Source organism: Bactrocera dorsalis, chromosome 4 (genome assembly GCF_023373825.1).
Source record: "Bactrocera dorsalis isolate Fly_Bdor chromosome 4, ASM2337382v1, whole genome shotgun sequence".
Taxonomy (NCBI): Eukaryota; Metazoa; Arthropoda; class Insecta; order Diptera; family Tephritidae; genus Bactrocera; species Bactrocera dorsalis.
In genome coordinates, this window is record NC_064306.1 from 34,428,927 (window position 1) to 34,445,722 (window position 16,796).

Below are 16,796 nucleotides of genomic sequence, written 5' to 3' on the forward strand. Positions count from 1 at the left end.
ACAAACACAAGCAACTATAAAGTGAATTTCAGTGTTGTGTTCGGCAAACGATTACGCGTCGTGCTCGCATACATACTGAGCTCGTATATTGATATTTCTGACTGTGTGTGTCTGTGTGTGTGCGTCGTGTCGCTTAGCTGTGGCTTGTGGCGTAAAATGCCGCTGTGGGCCACCACTTTTTTATGATGGAGACATTCCTTGTCCTTGGGTTATGTTTCATAATATACGAAGCGCTGGATTTCTTTCAAGGATGCCTGCATAGTACGTCACCGAATTCGACCGATCAAATCGAGGCCTATCGCCGCCAATTGGACGAGCAGCGACAACAGCTGCAGCAAGAGCAATTCATAGCGAATTTGACGCCGCTCTTGGGCGCTCAGCTGTTGGCCGCCACCTCCAGCGTATCGCTGACGCCCAGCGATTCCACCGCCAGCATCATAAGTGAACAGGTACGCGCCCAACTACAACGCGAACAACTCGAACAACAGCTAGAGGGCAGCATACGCAGCAGCAGCTGCAGCGGTGTACCCAGCAACGTCGGCGACAATTCGTTGAGTACGCCAGCCTTGCATAGCAGCGGTTTGGGCAGCACTTTCGGCTCGGCCGCCGGTAGCGGGAGCTTGAGTGTGGCCAGCGGTAATAGCAGCGGCGCCGCCTTTCGTCCCGCCTATCGTAGCGCTTACGAGTCGCAAGAATTGTACGCGACCTCGTCACTGCCGCGCGACTACTACTTCCTGCAGCAGCAACAGCAAAAGAATAAGCATTCGGCGCGCTCGTTGTTCTCAAAGTTCGGCGCTTCCAATTCGGATAATCGCATCTTTCCCGAGACCACAGCGGTGCTGGGCGTGCCTGCGGGCGTCATTACGCAGCAGCCAGCGGCGAGTGTGGTGAATCATTTTGAGTGCTTGCCGCCGGCGACGGTGCCTGCGTCGCCATTGGCTGTGGACTTGAAGCGCGCCATATTGAGTAACAATAATAAGAATAGAAACAGCAATAACAACAACAAAACGTACAACGAACGTAGACGCGCAGCGTGTGCGGTGGAAAGTGTGCTGGTGCACGGTGTAGCGGTGATTGCCAGTCCGTCGCGTGATCCGCCAAATCCTACTGCAACAACAACAACCACTTCGGTTAAACGTGCAAATCAACGAAATCGTAACGCCAACGCCTCGGCTACACATACGACTGCGCACGACAGTGACGGCAGTACATCGGATTGTGAATCGGATACGAGCGGTGATTCGTCCGATTCGTCGGCGTCCGCTTCGGCCGGTTCCGCGTCGCTGGCCTCGTGCGGTGAGGACAGTGATCCCGGTTTGGGTGAGGAGCGCGAGTTCGGTTTGTCTAATTCGTGTTCGTCGTCGCATGCGGACTTTCGGGAAATCGAATGTGAGCGCCTAAGACGCAAGTGTGTGAGTGTGAAACGCATCTATAGTATATCGGAAAAGTTTTGAAAACTTAAAAACAAGCGAAATTCGTAGTGCAAAACAAAAGTTGATTACTTTGAAGTGTTGAAAAAACAAATTTTGGAAAACAGGTTTGAATCGCCTTTGCTTTGGTAGTAAAAGTAGCAATTGTCGATTTCTTCAAAAAATTTATAAGAAATATATATATAACGTATATTTGCGCTTTACAGTTATATTACAACTTCATTTCACATTTTACCTATAGTATATGCTTCAGCTCACATTACTAAGTTCGTTACCGAGTTCTGGTTATTCACTCATTTTCACACTCACTTTTATCAATAAATATTTCTTTGTTTCATAATGTCCGCTTTCACTTGTTTCTTTTTTATATATTATTATACATATAGTAGAAGAGTTTAACATTGGTTTAAAATTGTATGTATAAAATATAAATTTGAAAAATACCTTCATCTACTACTTTAATTACAGCCTTCTCCGTAGGAGAAGCTTAAAGAATATTCTCTCTAGAAGATATTGTCCTTGCAATGACATAGGGTCGAAAAAACTCAATTGTTGGTAAAATGGCAACTTTTAAAAAACATTTTCAAATTTGATATTAAAATCTGGTAGGTCATTGTGCATAACTGAAAAACCATTTACAGAAAAGATAACATGATTAAGCTAAATAAACTGCACAATTACATTTTATAAGGTAGTAACTTAATATTTTTTTGACATAATGATTTAAAATTGCTATATGTTGCTTTTGAAGTTATAACAACAGATATGTCCCTTTATATGAAATATCTAACATAATTTATTTGCATAAAATAAGACTTAACATAAGTGATGTTAATAACAGATAATTTTATGTGACTCTGTTTTCATGCCATTTAACATTTTAATCTCTTCAAACCCTCTTAACAGCAACACTGTAATAACAGTGTAGACTAACAGTTAATATTTCTGTTAACAGAAGCACATTTCCGCGATCTTTAAGCAACAGAATTTACATTAATCTGAGAATAGAGTTAATTTGTGTAAAAAAGGATAATTTTTATTTAAAAAATTACATATAAAAGTTCATTCGGCCGGTATAAAAATAGTTATAGCTTTGTAGATTTCGCTAGAAGAGTTTTGTTGTTTCATTCTTGAGATATTATCTATTTCTTTAAGAAAAAAAAATAAAAATATTTCACACCCTTAAAACTGTTCATTGTACCCAAAATTGTGGTCCCTCCATATAACTTTACAGTGAGCTGTTAATTAACATCGCATATTTCCAAATTCGCTGTTGTCAGTTTTTAGCCGCAAAATTTAACATTTTGTATAGAATATGTTAGCATTTCAAGTGTACAAATACATTGTTGTTATTTTTGGTCAAAATAAAAGCAGAAAATGAAACTGTAACTGTAAGTCCTAAAAGCCATAGACATGTAAGCCTTATATCCATACTTTCATAAACCAATTGAATGGCAACAAAGCTTTAGCTGCGTCGTTACAATTTTGTATCTGTTTGTTAAGCTGGGTATTTTGCGTGGCTTTCGTTTTACTTCTACACCAACACATAAACACACTTACAACAGCAACAACATGGTGTTACATAGGTTCACTTATTGCTAGAGTTGCTCCTGTGGTGTTACAGCTTTTGTCTGGGGTCATTATGGCGCCAGCATGCGGTGTCAAATGGTGACAGTAACAAACAGTCACAACAACAATAACAAAAAATGACGTAGAAGCAACAAAATCACCGCATACACCGAGGCTAAAGCTGAATGTCGGTGAAATGAACAAACGGCAGCGACGTCGACGCCGACGCCGACGCCATTTTTTCCACGCGCATTGCCACAACAAACACAACAACAGCAATCGATGTATTACTTTTTCGTTGTTGTTGCTTATTTTTGCCACTTTCATTTTATTTTTATTGCCAGCCAACATAATAGTTAGTTGCTGTCGCACTATTCGGTAGTCGTTGGTGACGCTGCCAGCAACGCTGCCTGCCACCGCCTTTGTGTTTAGCGAGCGAGCACTGGGGGGCGCGGTGGTTTTTGCTGGCTGTTGGAAAAAATGCAATTTTCTAGTTTGATGCGCAAACAGTGACGGCAGCAAAAATACATAGCGCGGAATGGTGGCGTTGCCTTGATTGGGAAAATGGCGGGCTATTTTTATATGTGGGTGTATGTGTGTGTGAGTGTGGCGCGCGCGTAAACAATAGCAGCGCTGATTACGTGGAAAACCGCTGCAAAACTAACGGCAGTTCGGTAAAAAATTCTGATGGCTGTCACAGCGCGCAACCAGAACGATGGGGAATAAAGAATAACGCTGGGGGAAAATAGTAAAAGTGTCGAGAGGGAGAAAAGCTGAAAGGCAAGCAGGCAAAAGAGGGAGTGTATATTTAGCAGAAACTAGTTTTCATTAATACTTTTATAAATTATTAAAGCGCTATTAAATATTTGGTATAAATGCCAGCCAAAATAGAGAAATACCATTAAAGGTTAAGAAAATTAGCTTATGAGCCAGCAACGTTGCATAGAATAAAGTTACAGATGCCATATTTTCGTTAGACTTAAATTTAGTGCATTATTTATAAGCCGTTACTAGTTGGAATACACAATTTCAACCTTTTTACCAATAAATTTTCGTAAAAGTGACCAAAATTGGTGGTTTTTTTAAATTTTTTTTTTCGAAATGTTCTTTTGTATATGTTAGTGTTGTTGCGCTCTTTGTGTCACAAGCTGCCGACTGATAAGTCAGTCTTTTCATTTCAAATCAAATAAAATGAACTGCCGACCAGCTAAGCTGTCAGGGCGCAGCAATCCGATTTGTGAAAGAAAGAAAGAACGCAAAAACAAAAGAAAAGAGCAAAAATAAAATAGAAAAAAATATCACAAAATTATTTTTCTATGAAAGAAAATCTCAAAAAAAAAAAATATTTCTATAAAAGAAATCTCAGCATTAGAAAAATATACAAAAAGAAAATATCATTAAAACTAGAAAAGAACATAAAGAATAAAAAAAATAGTAAATCTCTTTTTTGTTTTTACCGTAATCTGCCCGCCGAGCAGCTGCCCAGCTGTTACTGCGCATCCTCTCTCCCTCTATTACATAATGAAGGCTATATTTTTCAACGAACTGATTGGAAATGTAAAAGCTGCTCAATGTCTGCTCAGTTTTTTCCGTCCTTCTGCCAGCTCTAGGCTTAAAAAAAAAACAATCACGTTGTTAGTTTCGCAATGTTTTATATACTCATCGCCCGCATCTTTCATGTAATCTCTACGAATGCGCTCTCTCCCGCTTTCTGCATTTTAGCTAACTTCTCATTATGTCTTGATTCAAAGCCGATAGCAATCAATATGGTAATTGCGTAGAAAAAAAGAAGGAAACTAGCAAAAGGGACTAATGCTGAAAGGCAAGAAAAAAAGCGCTCATCAAGTGCTATTGTCCGCCTATGTGCTTTGCCTGCGCGGCCAGTGGTCTCGACGGTCACATCCATCCCTTTTGCGTATAGCCTTGCTTTGTTGGCCCGCCTGTGACAGACTGTGTGTAATTTATTTTAATTTTTGTTTTTCACATCCAGCTATGCTTAGTGCTAAGCGCCGTTAGTGCTAATCTTTCAATCCTTTGCACTTACATGCTTGTCTGAGTTTATATATTCATACTGTACCTTTGTATGTAGACATGTACTTATATATATATAGACAAACGCGTGTTTTCTTACTAATTATGCTCTTTTACTACTTACTTTGCCTATTATTCTCCACATATTCTTTCCGTTTTTATCCTTCCTTCACTATTGATAGCTGTTGTGTAAGCGCCTTATTTAATTGACAGCATCCACTGCGTATACGTAACCAAGCGGCTTAGCCTTAGAGGCTTAGTCAAATGCATGTATTATATGCATGTGTTATGTATGTATAGTATATGTACATATATTAGGTATATATATGTATATAATACTTCTACACCCATAACGTTTGAAGTTATAGTTTCTCTAAATCTTCTTAATTCATGCGCTTAATTTGCAAAATGATACGGCAATGCGTATTCAACACAATCTTGTCAGCCAAATTAATACTCAAGTCTTGCACGTGACAGCATAAGACGAGAAAAACCGAATTCTTAAAACAACAAGTAAAAATGTTAATTTCGGCTGTACTGAAGCTATAATAGCCTCCTGGTTCAAGTCTTTCTTAGAGCAACTTGTTTCCGATCGTTCAGTTTGTTTGACAGCTATATGCTATAGTTGCCAATTTGAAGCATTTCTTCGGAGATTACTAAAATATTTATTTTAGTAACGAATAGTGAATATCGCTCAGATATCTCATCAAATAAAAAACTTTTTCATACAAGAACTGGATTCCGATCGTTCAGTTTGTATGACAGTTTGATTTCGACGGTTTTGATAAATTAGCAGCCTTTTATGGAGAAAATGACGTGTGCACAGTGTCAGAACGATACATCAAAAATTGAGGGACTAGTTCGCATATATGCAGATGCCCATGGTTGTTTCTTTATTGGCGAAGTCTGCTTAGGCGAATGTCAGGTTGCCTTTAAAACAAGACAAGTGCAAATGTAATACTTTCCTTATTGATTCCAGGACATTTTGTATATGCTCTTAAATTCTTCAAAAAATGCCTCAGTCAACCTTTTAGGTCTAAATACAGTCCGTTCTTAACCCAGAAAAGTTCTACCACTGTAAGTTTACTAATATTGGCAACAAAAATGCTATTTGCGCTATCTGAATCTCAAAATTTTAAAGAAATTTTGTTTTTGAAAGCCTACGTATAAAAGAAAAATTATCTAAAAACTATTTACGCCAGATTTGTACCCTCCAGCACTTCTCCTTTTCTACTCACTATCCGATTTTCTTTAGTAAAAGCTTCGATATCTTGATACAGATAGTCATGACCTATCTTCATCATGACTTCAGAATATTATTCATAGTTATTCAACTTGTTTGGCATTAGATTTTCACAAACATTACCTTGAAAAACATAATATTTTTTTCAATAATCATATACCATTTTCAGCCAACTCAAGCAACTAGAGTTAGGTATACCTCTGCACAGCATGCTTCTCCACAATTTTCCGCCACCACTGTCAGCAACAGGCGTCTATTCTTTCCATTCTTTACCTCATTTTTTACTGAATTGTTTACTTTTCAGCAAGGAAATTACTCGCCCCATATGTTTCCGAAAAGTTATTACAAAAGCGCCTCAGCGGTCGGGTGTGTTGTTTGCGTTTGTGTAAATTAAATTTTTTATCTGAAACTGCTTGGGGAAACTTTCACTTTGCGCCGCTTGTAGTCACTGAATCGTATTGACCGCAAATATTGGCGATAACAAATGTGAGATCACATTAACGTCACACGGCATCAACCTCAATTGCTAATAATATTTGATTTAACGGTGTTTACGCACACCGGTTAGCAGCTGTTGGAGATTTCAGGTTGTGCGGATATTATTACTTTTTATTCTCCATTTTTTATACTTTTTTTTAAAGCAATCAGTGTGTATACCCTAGAGAATATGCACAAGCCACATTAATAAATTGCATGACCACACATTGCATATAAATGGGAGGCGTGTGCAGAGAAAATATGAAAGCAAAAGTTTTTTGCTTGAAAAGTGAAAATTTTGGTCTAGTAGTAAGTTAAAGTTAAAGTTAAAGTAAGTTGAGATTGAGATAAAGACAAAGACAGAGACAGAGACAGGGATAAGAATAGAAATATACAAATGAAGATTAAGATAGATAGATAAATATAGGGATAGGGATAGGGATAGGGATAGGATAGGGATAGGATATAGGATAAGGGATAGGGATATAGGGATAGGGATAGGGATAGGGATAGGGATAGGGATAGGGATAGGGATAGGGATAGGGATAGGGATAGGGATAGGGATAGGGATAGGGATAGGGATAAAGATAATGATAAAGATAATTATTGAGATAGGGATAGACACAGAAATCAAGATTAGAAAGATTGTTTAAAAAAGTTTAACCATAACTCTTTTCAAATATCTTACCAAACTTTTGCCATTCATAGCAAAGCGAATATGCTATATCGGTTATAAATTACTCTATTTTAAGAGTTTACATTTCTATGCAAAATAAGTAACTAAATACAATATGAAAGGTAATTTAGTGACCTCGATGGCAGAAGATAGGCGAAAAGCACTTAATCACCAATAAGCAACGGGAAATGATAGTACACATTTTACGTTTTATGTCCGCGCGTTTCTTTGCAAAATTTTTAAATAAATTTTTTGTTTGATTAAATGACACGGGAAAGGAGGAGCAAAAAAGAGAATGAAAAACGAGTTTGTAGCGCTGATAAAGGTGTTACAGAGCTAAAGTGCGGCTAAAGTTAAGTTGTACAGTGAAACGCAAATAAAACATACATTTATGCATCTGTATATGTGCGCGCTGTGATATCTGTGTGTTTGCTAAAGTTCGCAGTTTGCACTGCGTGGCACAAAGGTAATTCTTTCTCATTTCTGCCAACTCACACACAGCGGCGTAAGCAATCATGACAAAGCGTTGTATATATCCCCCATCCACAAACCGCCTAAAGTACCGCTACCTCGCGTATTTGCTGCTGTTGTTCTAGTTTACTACTCACTTCATTTCATTTATTTTCCTTGGCACTCTGGCCTTTTGGTATCTCTCCACATTCTTCAAATCGTATTTCCTTATCATCTCGGCTGATCGTTAAGTCTGGCGTAAAAGTTGTCCTTGCTTGTTTGTTGTTACTTTTTCTAAGCTCGTCGATGCTTGTTCGCGTGGTGCGCGGGTGGCGGCGGTTTTGGCGTGGAAGATAAATTACTTTTGTGTTTGTGTTTTCTGGCGCATTTTTGTCATTGTTATATCGCACGTCGTTCGCCGTTTGGGCCGGTGTGTTTGCAACAAAATGAAAGTCTTTATGCCACACAGCATTTTGCACACGCTCTCTCGCCTACGCTGCCTTTACACTTTTGTTTATACATAGATAGGTAGGTGTTTACTAAAAGCGGGTGACTGGTGATGCTGCTTTCGTATGCGCAATCGCTAAAGCGGAAGTTGCCATTGTCGTGAATGTTTAACATCCGTTTAACATCAATTTCATTCTGATACAGTCGCAAAGAGGCTGACTTCCCTACAAATGTGTGCATATGTGTTGGAGAATGTGTAGGTTATGTTACTGACGCTTTGTAACTCGGCATTTAGAGTCGCATGACCAACATAGCCTTTATAATGTGGTGAAACTATGTATGTCCTTTTTAATGTTTTAATATATTTTTTATTTACATTTTATAGCAAAATACAATTATTGAAAATTTTTTTCCAAAATTTTCTATATTTATTTTTCGGGATACCGATATTTCGGATTTTATTCGCAAAATTTTACAATTTTTGCTTTTTTTAAATATGTAGTTTTCTCTTGAATATTTTTGTCTTTCGGGATCCAGATATAATATTAAAATGTTTAGTATGCTTATGCTTTTCAAATTTCTCTCAACTATAAAATTTTTGCAATTCACAAATTAATGTTCCATTTTAAGATTTTCCTTTTCGGAATCCCGAAATCTTGGTATTGAAATTTCGAAATTTTTGCATCTTGAATTTTTCAGCTTTCCCTAAATTCTAAACAGTTTGGTATTCATAAATTAATAATAAATTAATTTTCCATTTAAAAATTTTCTTTTTCGGGATCCCGAAATTTCAATATTGAGAATTTTTGCATTTTGAGTTTTTCAACTTTTTCTAAACTCCAAAACTTCTGCTATTCATAAATTATTTTTCCATTTCAAGTCTTTCTTTTTCGGGATCCCGAAATTTCCTGCATAATTTTGTCGTACAACAAACCTTGAGCACACATGAAATGAGCTTCTTGCATTGCCTTAGTGTATGCGCTAATATATCTTTATGTCATGCTATTTCCGTAGATTTAACGGTACTTTATTGCAAAAAAGCGGCATTAACTATAGGCCAAACAGCGGCTCATCTAAGCCGTTAGCGTACATATATCAGATACATATACACTTATATTTATTTCATGGCATTAGCACATCACATAACCTATTGCATAAGCACATTAAGCCACATCCGTGTGCTTGTGTATGTGTTTGTAATGTTATCGCCACTTTGAAACATTGCCTTTTGGCTTTGGCTTGAGCCCTCTTAAGACCTCGCCTACATATGTATATGTATATAGAAGTGTCTATTGTACGCAAAACTGTGTGTGCGCGTTGGAAAAAATGTACGGTCCTTTCTATCATATACCCATAAATATGCGCCGTTATTGCCAACCGCCAACACTTACACACACATACATATGTGTATGCAATAATAAACACAAAGCAGCCGCAGTGCCATCATCACCGACTCGCACATCCTTTTCAACTGCGTGATAATCATTTTAAATTAAATCATAATTTTAAACACATTTCCGCTGACGTGAAAAATTTACTTAACAGGAAATAAAAAATTCCCAAATATTATGTGTCCCTGCTGTCCCATAAGTAAGCGCGCGCGCAAGTATTTTGTTTTTGTACAGTCATTCCCGCGGCTGTTTTGAGCGCCGTCGTTTACCGCACATTATTTACGCCCTTTAGAATTTTAGTGAGATTACAGGAAATTTGCGGTATATTAGTCTGTGTGGGCGGGCGGCCGGGCGGATGTCATAATTATTACTAATATTTCGCGCCGTTAGTCATGCCGACGTGCAAAATATGAATAATTTGAAAATGCGCAGTAAATTTTAAAACGGATATTCGGGGAAATTCGTCAAAAGTTTGGGAAAAAAATACTGTTTTTTAATTATGACAGTTTATGGCAAAAAGTTTTTGCTGTGAATACAAAGTATTAAAAAATTATTTTTTTTTGGGGAATTTTGTGGACTTTTTGCAAAAAAATATATGCTTGAAATAATAAAATATTATTTGGACATTCTAATATGAAAATTATCATACTTTCTACAAATTCAAATTTGAAAACTCATTTTTTTTATATTTTTAATTTCAATATTTAATTTTCCCTACCATAAATCTGATCTCATCTATTCACTGCGGAATTTGCTTGCCATTTTTAATATGTGGTGGGTTTCAGTGGCTAAAAGCGCAAATACATATACTTATAATTATAGTAAGACAATATTTTTTATAGCATAATAAAAAAGTTTTATGTCATGACAATTTTTGAGCTGAAGACTGATTTTTGTAAAAATAAATTTAATATTCAAATAATTTTTAATATTTGTGCTACAATTGCTACTTTTACCACATGAGAGGTTACAGTATCTCAAAAACAAAAAAAAACACATGCGATATTTCTCAACTGATTCAAATATTACAATTTAATATCTATAAAACTGTTTCGTAGAATACTTCATGGATTTTTTTTCAGAATTATGCTTTTTATACCTTTAATACACAATGTTTCATAGTTAATATGTATTTTATAATTTTGGCGATGTGATTAGAAGCTGATAGCTAGAAATAGAAATTAAATTTTTTTCAAAGGAAAATAGTTAGAATTCAAGTGGTTTTTGTGCATCAATTATAGAGGTGGTTGCTTATAAGCTTGCCATCTGTGTGAAATTTTTAACCCAACAAAATTCGTAAAACGAGCCAAAGAGTTTTGAGTAACTTGTAGTTAAAATTATTTTTTAACAGAGTTGCCACCTGATATAAATTTTAAATAAAAAAAAAATCCAGTTACCTCTCGAAATGTAATGCGAAGCAAACAGCACGGATGCAGTTGAGAAAATATTTTTTTACAGAGTTGCCACCTGTATAAAAGTTTTAACCCAACAAAGTTCGTAATGAAATGAACTAAAGAGTTTCGCGTCAATTGTAGTCAAAATTATTTTTTAGAGAGTTGCCACCTAATTTCAATTTTTAATTTAACGAATAAAAGGTACCAATTGCCACACGAAATGTAATACAAATTAAACGGCGACGTATGCTTGCAGTTAGGAGAATAATTTTAGACAGAGTTGCCACTAGGTTATATATCTATAGGGTGATTTTTTAAAAGCTTGATAACTTTTTAAAAAAAAAAAACGCATAAAATTTGCAAAATCTCATCGGTTCTTTATTTGAAACGTTAGATTGGTTCATGACATTTACTTTTTGAAGATAATTTCATTTAAATGTTGACCGCGGCTGCGTCTTAGGTGGTCCATTCGGAAAGTCCAATTTTGGGCAACTTTTTCGAGCATTTCGGCCGGAATAGCCCGAATTTCTTCGGAAATGTTGTCTTCCAAAGCTGGAATAGTTGCTGGCTTATTTCTGTAGACTTTAGACTTGACGTAGCCCCACAAAAAATAGTCTAAAGGCGTTAAATCGCATGATCTCGGTGGCCAACTTACGGGTCCATTTCTTGAGATGAATTGTTGTCCGAAGTTTTCCCTCAAAATGGCCATAGAATCGCGAGCTGTGTGGCATGTAGCGCATTTGTTGAAACGACATGTCAACCAAGTTCAGTTCTTCCATTTTTGGCAACAAAAAGTTTGTTAGCATCGAACGATAGCGATCGCCATTCACCGTAACGTTGCGTCCAACAGCATCTTTGAAAAAATACGGTCCAATGATTCCACCAGCGTACAAACCACACCAAACAGTGCATTTTTCGGGATGCATGGGCAGTTCTTGAACGGCTTCTGGTTGCTCTTCACCCCAAATGCGGCAATTTTGCTTATTTACGTAGCCATTCAACCAGAAATGAGCCTCATCGCTGAACAAAATTTGTCGATAAACACATTTCGAACCGAACACTGATTTTGGTAATAAAATTCAATGATTTGCAAGCGTTGCTCGTTAGTAAGTCTATTCATGATGAAATGTCAAAGCATACTGAGCATCTTTCTCTTTGACACCATGTCTGAAATCCCACGTGATCTGTCAAATACTAATGCATGAAAATCCTAACCTCAAAAAAATCACCCGTTACATATTTAAATATAATAAGATTTATATGAAAAATCATTTGGCAAACCATAAAAAGTTCGAATCGGCTTAAATATTTTTGGCAAATGCTGCCACCTGCTCACAAAATCAAAAATTTTGAAAATCAGGCAAAGTAATGAGATACGTTGTAATAATATTAAATTTCTGGTCCTTGCTATATTGTATTCGGAGTTGTGTGCAGACAACTTTTCTATTTTCGCCTATGATTTTTTCTTTATTTCTTTTATTATACTTATTATTGTGAATCAGTTGGGAAACCGCGTATATTCCTTTACTATTCGGTACTGTAACTTTATGCTCGTTATTTAACAACTTCTCTACTTCGTTATAGAAAAGAAACTATAACCTCAAAATTTTTCGAAAAATTATAAAAACGAAACATTACTGAAAAAAGACATCAATGAAATCAAAATAAATACGTATGTACAAAGGGAAACATATAATAATTTTAATAAGAAATGTTTGTGGATGAATAATATGTTAAAAACTATGGAAAAGATAGAAGTGTGACTAAAAACTTCAGAATATAATAATGAAATCGTTTTCCAGTAAGCGAGTGCTTAGAGTTGGTAAAAATTGTATTGAAAGCGACAGTTTGAAACTAAGACAAGAAACTTTAATTAAAGCACAAGGACGTGTTTAAAAAGAATGTGTAAAGGTCTGTAGACAAGTAAACTGCCTGCTAAGTAGGCTAAATGCTTACCAACAACAACGATTCGCAAAAAAAGCATGGAAAATAGATTTTAATAAACAGTAAAATAAAAATCAAATTCAACTACAAAAAATCAGTAAAAAAAAAACAATAAAAATATAGCAAAATAATTGCCAAAGCAATTGTGCATAAATTTGTAGCAACAACAATCACAAATAATGTCAAACCACGATACAATAATTACAGTAGTGAAATAACTTAGCGAACAACATAAACACCATGGTGCACTTACAATGAAAATGAAAACAAATAACTAAGCATTAAACGTAAAATCCTAGAGCTGAAAATTTTAAAACGCAAAATCTATTTAGTCAACCTAAAACCTAAGGAAAACACGCCAAAAACAAATCAAATTAACACACACTCATTAGTGGTGTAGTTGAAAAAAAAATGGATTCTTTGGAGCGTCTGTTGCGCGCTGCGCCACTGCCGCGCACGCTGACCAGCGTCAATGGCGCCGTCGCTAAGGGACAACAACGCGCCTTGGTGCACGCCTCTTTGGCGGCAGCCACCGTCGGCCGTAAGGGACGCCACTTGACGGGCACATTTTGCCTCACTGGTGACACCATGGAGGGCATTATACAGTGTTTGGTCTTCCTGAAAGCGTTTTCGGTGAGTAACAGCCGGTTGGAAAGGTGGTAGCATCATGGCTGCTAAAGGCTGATTGTATTCCAATTATGGCATATAATTTCTTTAATCAATAAGTTGTGCAATAAGACTACACTACACTACTTTAATATGTTTTGATTTTGAATTAATCAATTAAAAATTTCTCCAAATTTATTAAATATTTCTAAGAAACTGTTCATGCTGTTTGGTTCGTACTCTTTTAAGATAATAAGTTATTTGTACCGTTTATAAACTTTTATTTTCTTTTGTCGATTTTCGGTATTCCTTCTGCGATTGCGTGGCAATCCATTTGTTGTCTATGCTAATCATAGCTGATGACACTGTAACCTTCAGTGATCTCTATAAAATCCTACAGGCTGTCGGAATTTGTTTCTGGGAAGAGCGATTACTTTTTTGAACCGTTTTGTATCGAATTCACCCAAAATAGCCTCGCCTATTAAAGTCCATACACTTGTTGCTAGTGTGGTTTTCCACTGGCCGTTTCCTCTTTGTGTAGCTCTTCTCGTAAAGTGTGAGCGTGCAAAGCGAAGAACGGTTCCGGTTTCATTCGACTGTTTACTGCAGCTTTTTTCGCCACGAAATCGGCTAGTTAATTTAAAGTGATGTCCCTCTGTCCAGTAATCCATGCAGTTAAGATGTTTTTTACGGTGGCAATCGCTTGAAACATTTTTGTGCATACCATTATCATTGTTGAATTGTTTTCAATGGTCGAGATTGCCTGAAGTGACGCTTGACTATCACTGAAAATGACAATTCACTTCCCTTGAAAGTTTTTCTTTAGAATAATCTCTACAGATCTGGTACATTTTGAAAACCTGTCCAATAGTGTTGACAGTTTGGTCGTGATCCTACTATTATAGCCTTAATTCCATCTGTAGCTGACGCTCTTTAAAAACACCCTGTTTTTGAGCCATATTACCCTGTTCTTAACATATTCTGATGACAGCAGGAAAATATAGACCTCTTTGCTGTCATCTGCATAACGATTTGGAGCGGAGAGAGATCCAGATTCTCCCCTATTGCAGCGTTTAGGCACGAGCACATCTCATCAATGATACACACTAACGCTTCACGAGTCCACGCGTTTTTTCTACCTGTGTCTTGAATAAAAAATTAGTCACAAATATTTTATTTAATCAAACCTTGCTACTTCAACCCCATTGAGCGTTAGTGCTCTCAGGGATGGAAAAGTTCTGCTTCATGTGAAAGGAAAGATGGCCATTTGCGCATAATTTTTTTTTTTGCTGATGAGTGTCCTTTCTAAATGATGACACGCAAATTGCTCCCTAGCTTTCCTCTAGCTATAATGCCTATGCCATCTTATGACCTAAAATTGTCGAAATCCAAAAAACTCTTCCAAGCCCCTATGTACCGAATATTTGGACTTTTTACTAAAAATATTGATCAATGTATCAGACTTATAATTGAAATTCAGAGATAATCGTTTCTTGATAGTAGTATGTCTGTTTAAGCGGATTAGTACTTCCCCATATACGATCTAATATAAAGATTCTCCGGGTGACCTTATACCGTTTATATCGACCACTATTTGAGTTACATACATACCTAAATTGAGAGAGCGTATTTTTCTTATATCGGTGACTATTTGTGCTTAGAATGAATAAAATCGTGTGAAAACACGTCCTACATCCCATATATTGGGTAGTCTTAAAAGTCTCTTCATTGGTGGCTTGCGTGGCATTCTTCCCTTTTTTAAACAAAAATTTCAAAATAAAGCGAATTTCTTCATTATTTTCGCTCATTTTTGAACAGTTGTAATTTTTTTTTCAACTTTCCGGAATTTAATTTTTAAATGTAGCTTAAAATCTCACCCTGCACCCACTGTAAGGTATGACACAATGTGATTGGTAGCATTGGAGATATATGACTGCAACGTCATCTATTGACGAAATACGAAAAGTCTACCATAAATCACAAGTTTTTTGTGCCTGAAGGTATTACCCTGGATTTCAACCCTGCAAGTTGCAAGAGTATGAAATGTTGGGTTATACCCAAACTTAGCTCTTCCTTATCTGTTTTATTTAATTTCATATGTAAATGAGAGAATTTAGTTTTTTTTTTATTTTTTATTTTAATACCATATGTTTTTTAATTTTATTGAAGACCAGCTTTTTATACCCTGAACAGGGTATATTAAGTTTGTCACGATGTTTGTAACACCCAGAAGGAAGCATCGGAGACCCTATAAAGTATATATATAAATGATCAGTATGTTGAGCTGAGTCGATTTAGCCATGTCCGTCTGTCTGTCCGTCCGTCTCTCCGTCTGTCTGTATATATACGAACTAGTCCCTCAGTTTTTAAGATATCCTTTTTAAATTTTGCAAACGTCATTTTCTCTTCAAGAAGCTGCTCATTTGTCGGAACGGCCGATATCGGACCACTATAACATATAGCTGCCATATAAACTGAACGATCGGAATCAAGTTCTTGTATGGAAAACTTTGACATTTGACAAGATATATTCACGAAATTTGGTACAGATTATTTTCTAAGACAACTATGTAATCTCCGAAGAAATTGTTCAGATCGGATTACTATAGCATATAGCTGCCATACAAACTGAACAGATAGTTACTAACAGAAATGCACCTGTGAAGAGTATGAAGAGAGCTTCAGTGCAACCGAAGTTAACGTTTTTTCTTCTTTTATTGACAACTCTGTTGCCTTCTCGTCTATTTTTAAACCCTTCAAACCAATCGAGTGTGACGACCGACCACTTATTCGTTGTTAAGCCGTTTATTTGTTTACTGACATTTTTATTTATTGGAGTAAGGAAAAATTCGAATTTACTGTTTGCGAAAGCAATTCAAGCATACCTTTAGGGTCAGACAGCATTTTTGAGAGCAAATATTGAAGAGTAATAATATCTGCATAAACTTGATTGACTCGAAATGTAAATAAACATTTATGTGCGTGTATAGTCGAAACCTTTTTATTTTATATAAAACAATGAGTTCAACAAAAACAAATTATTCATGATAAAGGTTCGCATGATTAAACGTTTAAACGCCTAAGTGCTTACACGAACTTTGATTGTACTTCGGAGACTAATCAAGAAGAGTTTAAAGC

The 16,796-nt window shown here is 36.4% G+C and overlaps 2 protein-coding genes across 16 annotated transcripts in view; both read left to right on the plus strand.

Moving 5' to 3' along the window:
- Positions 1 to 16,796, plus strand: part of LOC105223170 (neurobeachin) — a 569,805-nt gene that overhangs the window by 353,100 nt on the left and 199,909 nt on the right. For 2 of the 15 annotated variants that reach the window (XM_049455295.1, XM_049455297.1), the window contains exon 1: positions 13,230 to 13,685. The exons of 1 other annotated variant lie outside the window; for it this stretch is intronic. In XM_049455295.1, the coding sequence (XP_049311252.1) occupies positions 13,464 to 13,685 (222 nt within the window). In that variant the 5' untranslated portion in view covers positions 13,230 to 13,463. Of the gene's footprint in view, positions 1 to 13,228; positions 13,686 to 16,796 lie in introns of those variants that run through there. 12 more of the 15 variants (XM_049455301.1, XM_049455303.1, XM_049455307.1 and 9 more) reach the window with 10 other exon arrangements.
- On the plus strand, positions 25 to 12,882 carry LOC105223168 (probable serine/threonine-protein kinase dyrk2). The gene is made up of 2 exons (XM_011200810.4): positions 25 to 1,537; positions 12,693 to 12,882. Exon 1 carries the CDS (start codon positions 183 to 185, stop codon positions 1,452 to 1,454), a length of 1,272 nt encoding a protein of 423 aa, XP_011199112.2. The 5' UTR covers positions 25 to 182; the 3' UTR covers positions 1,455 to 1,537; positions 12,693 to 12,882.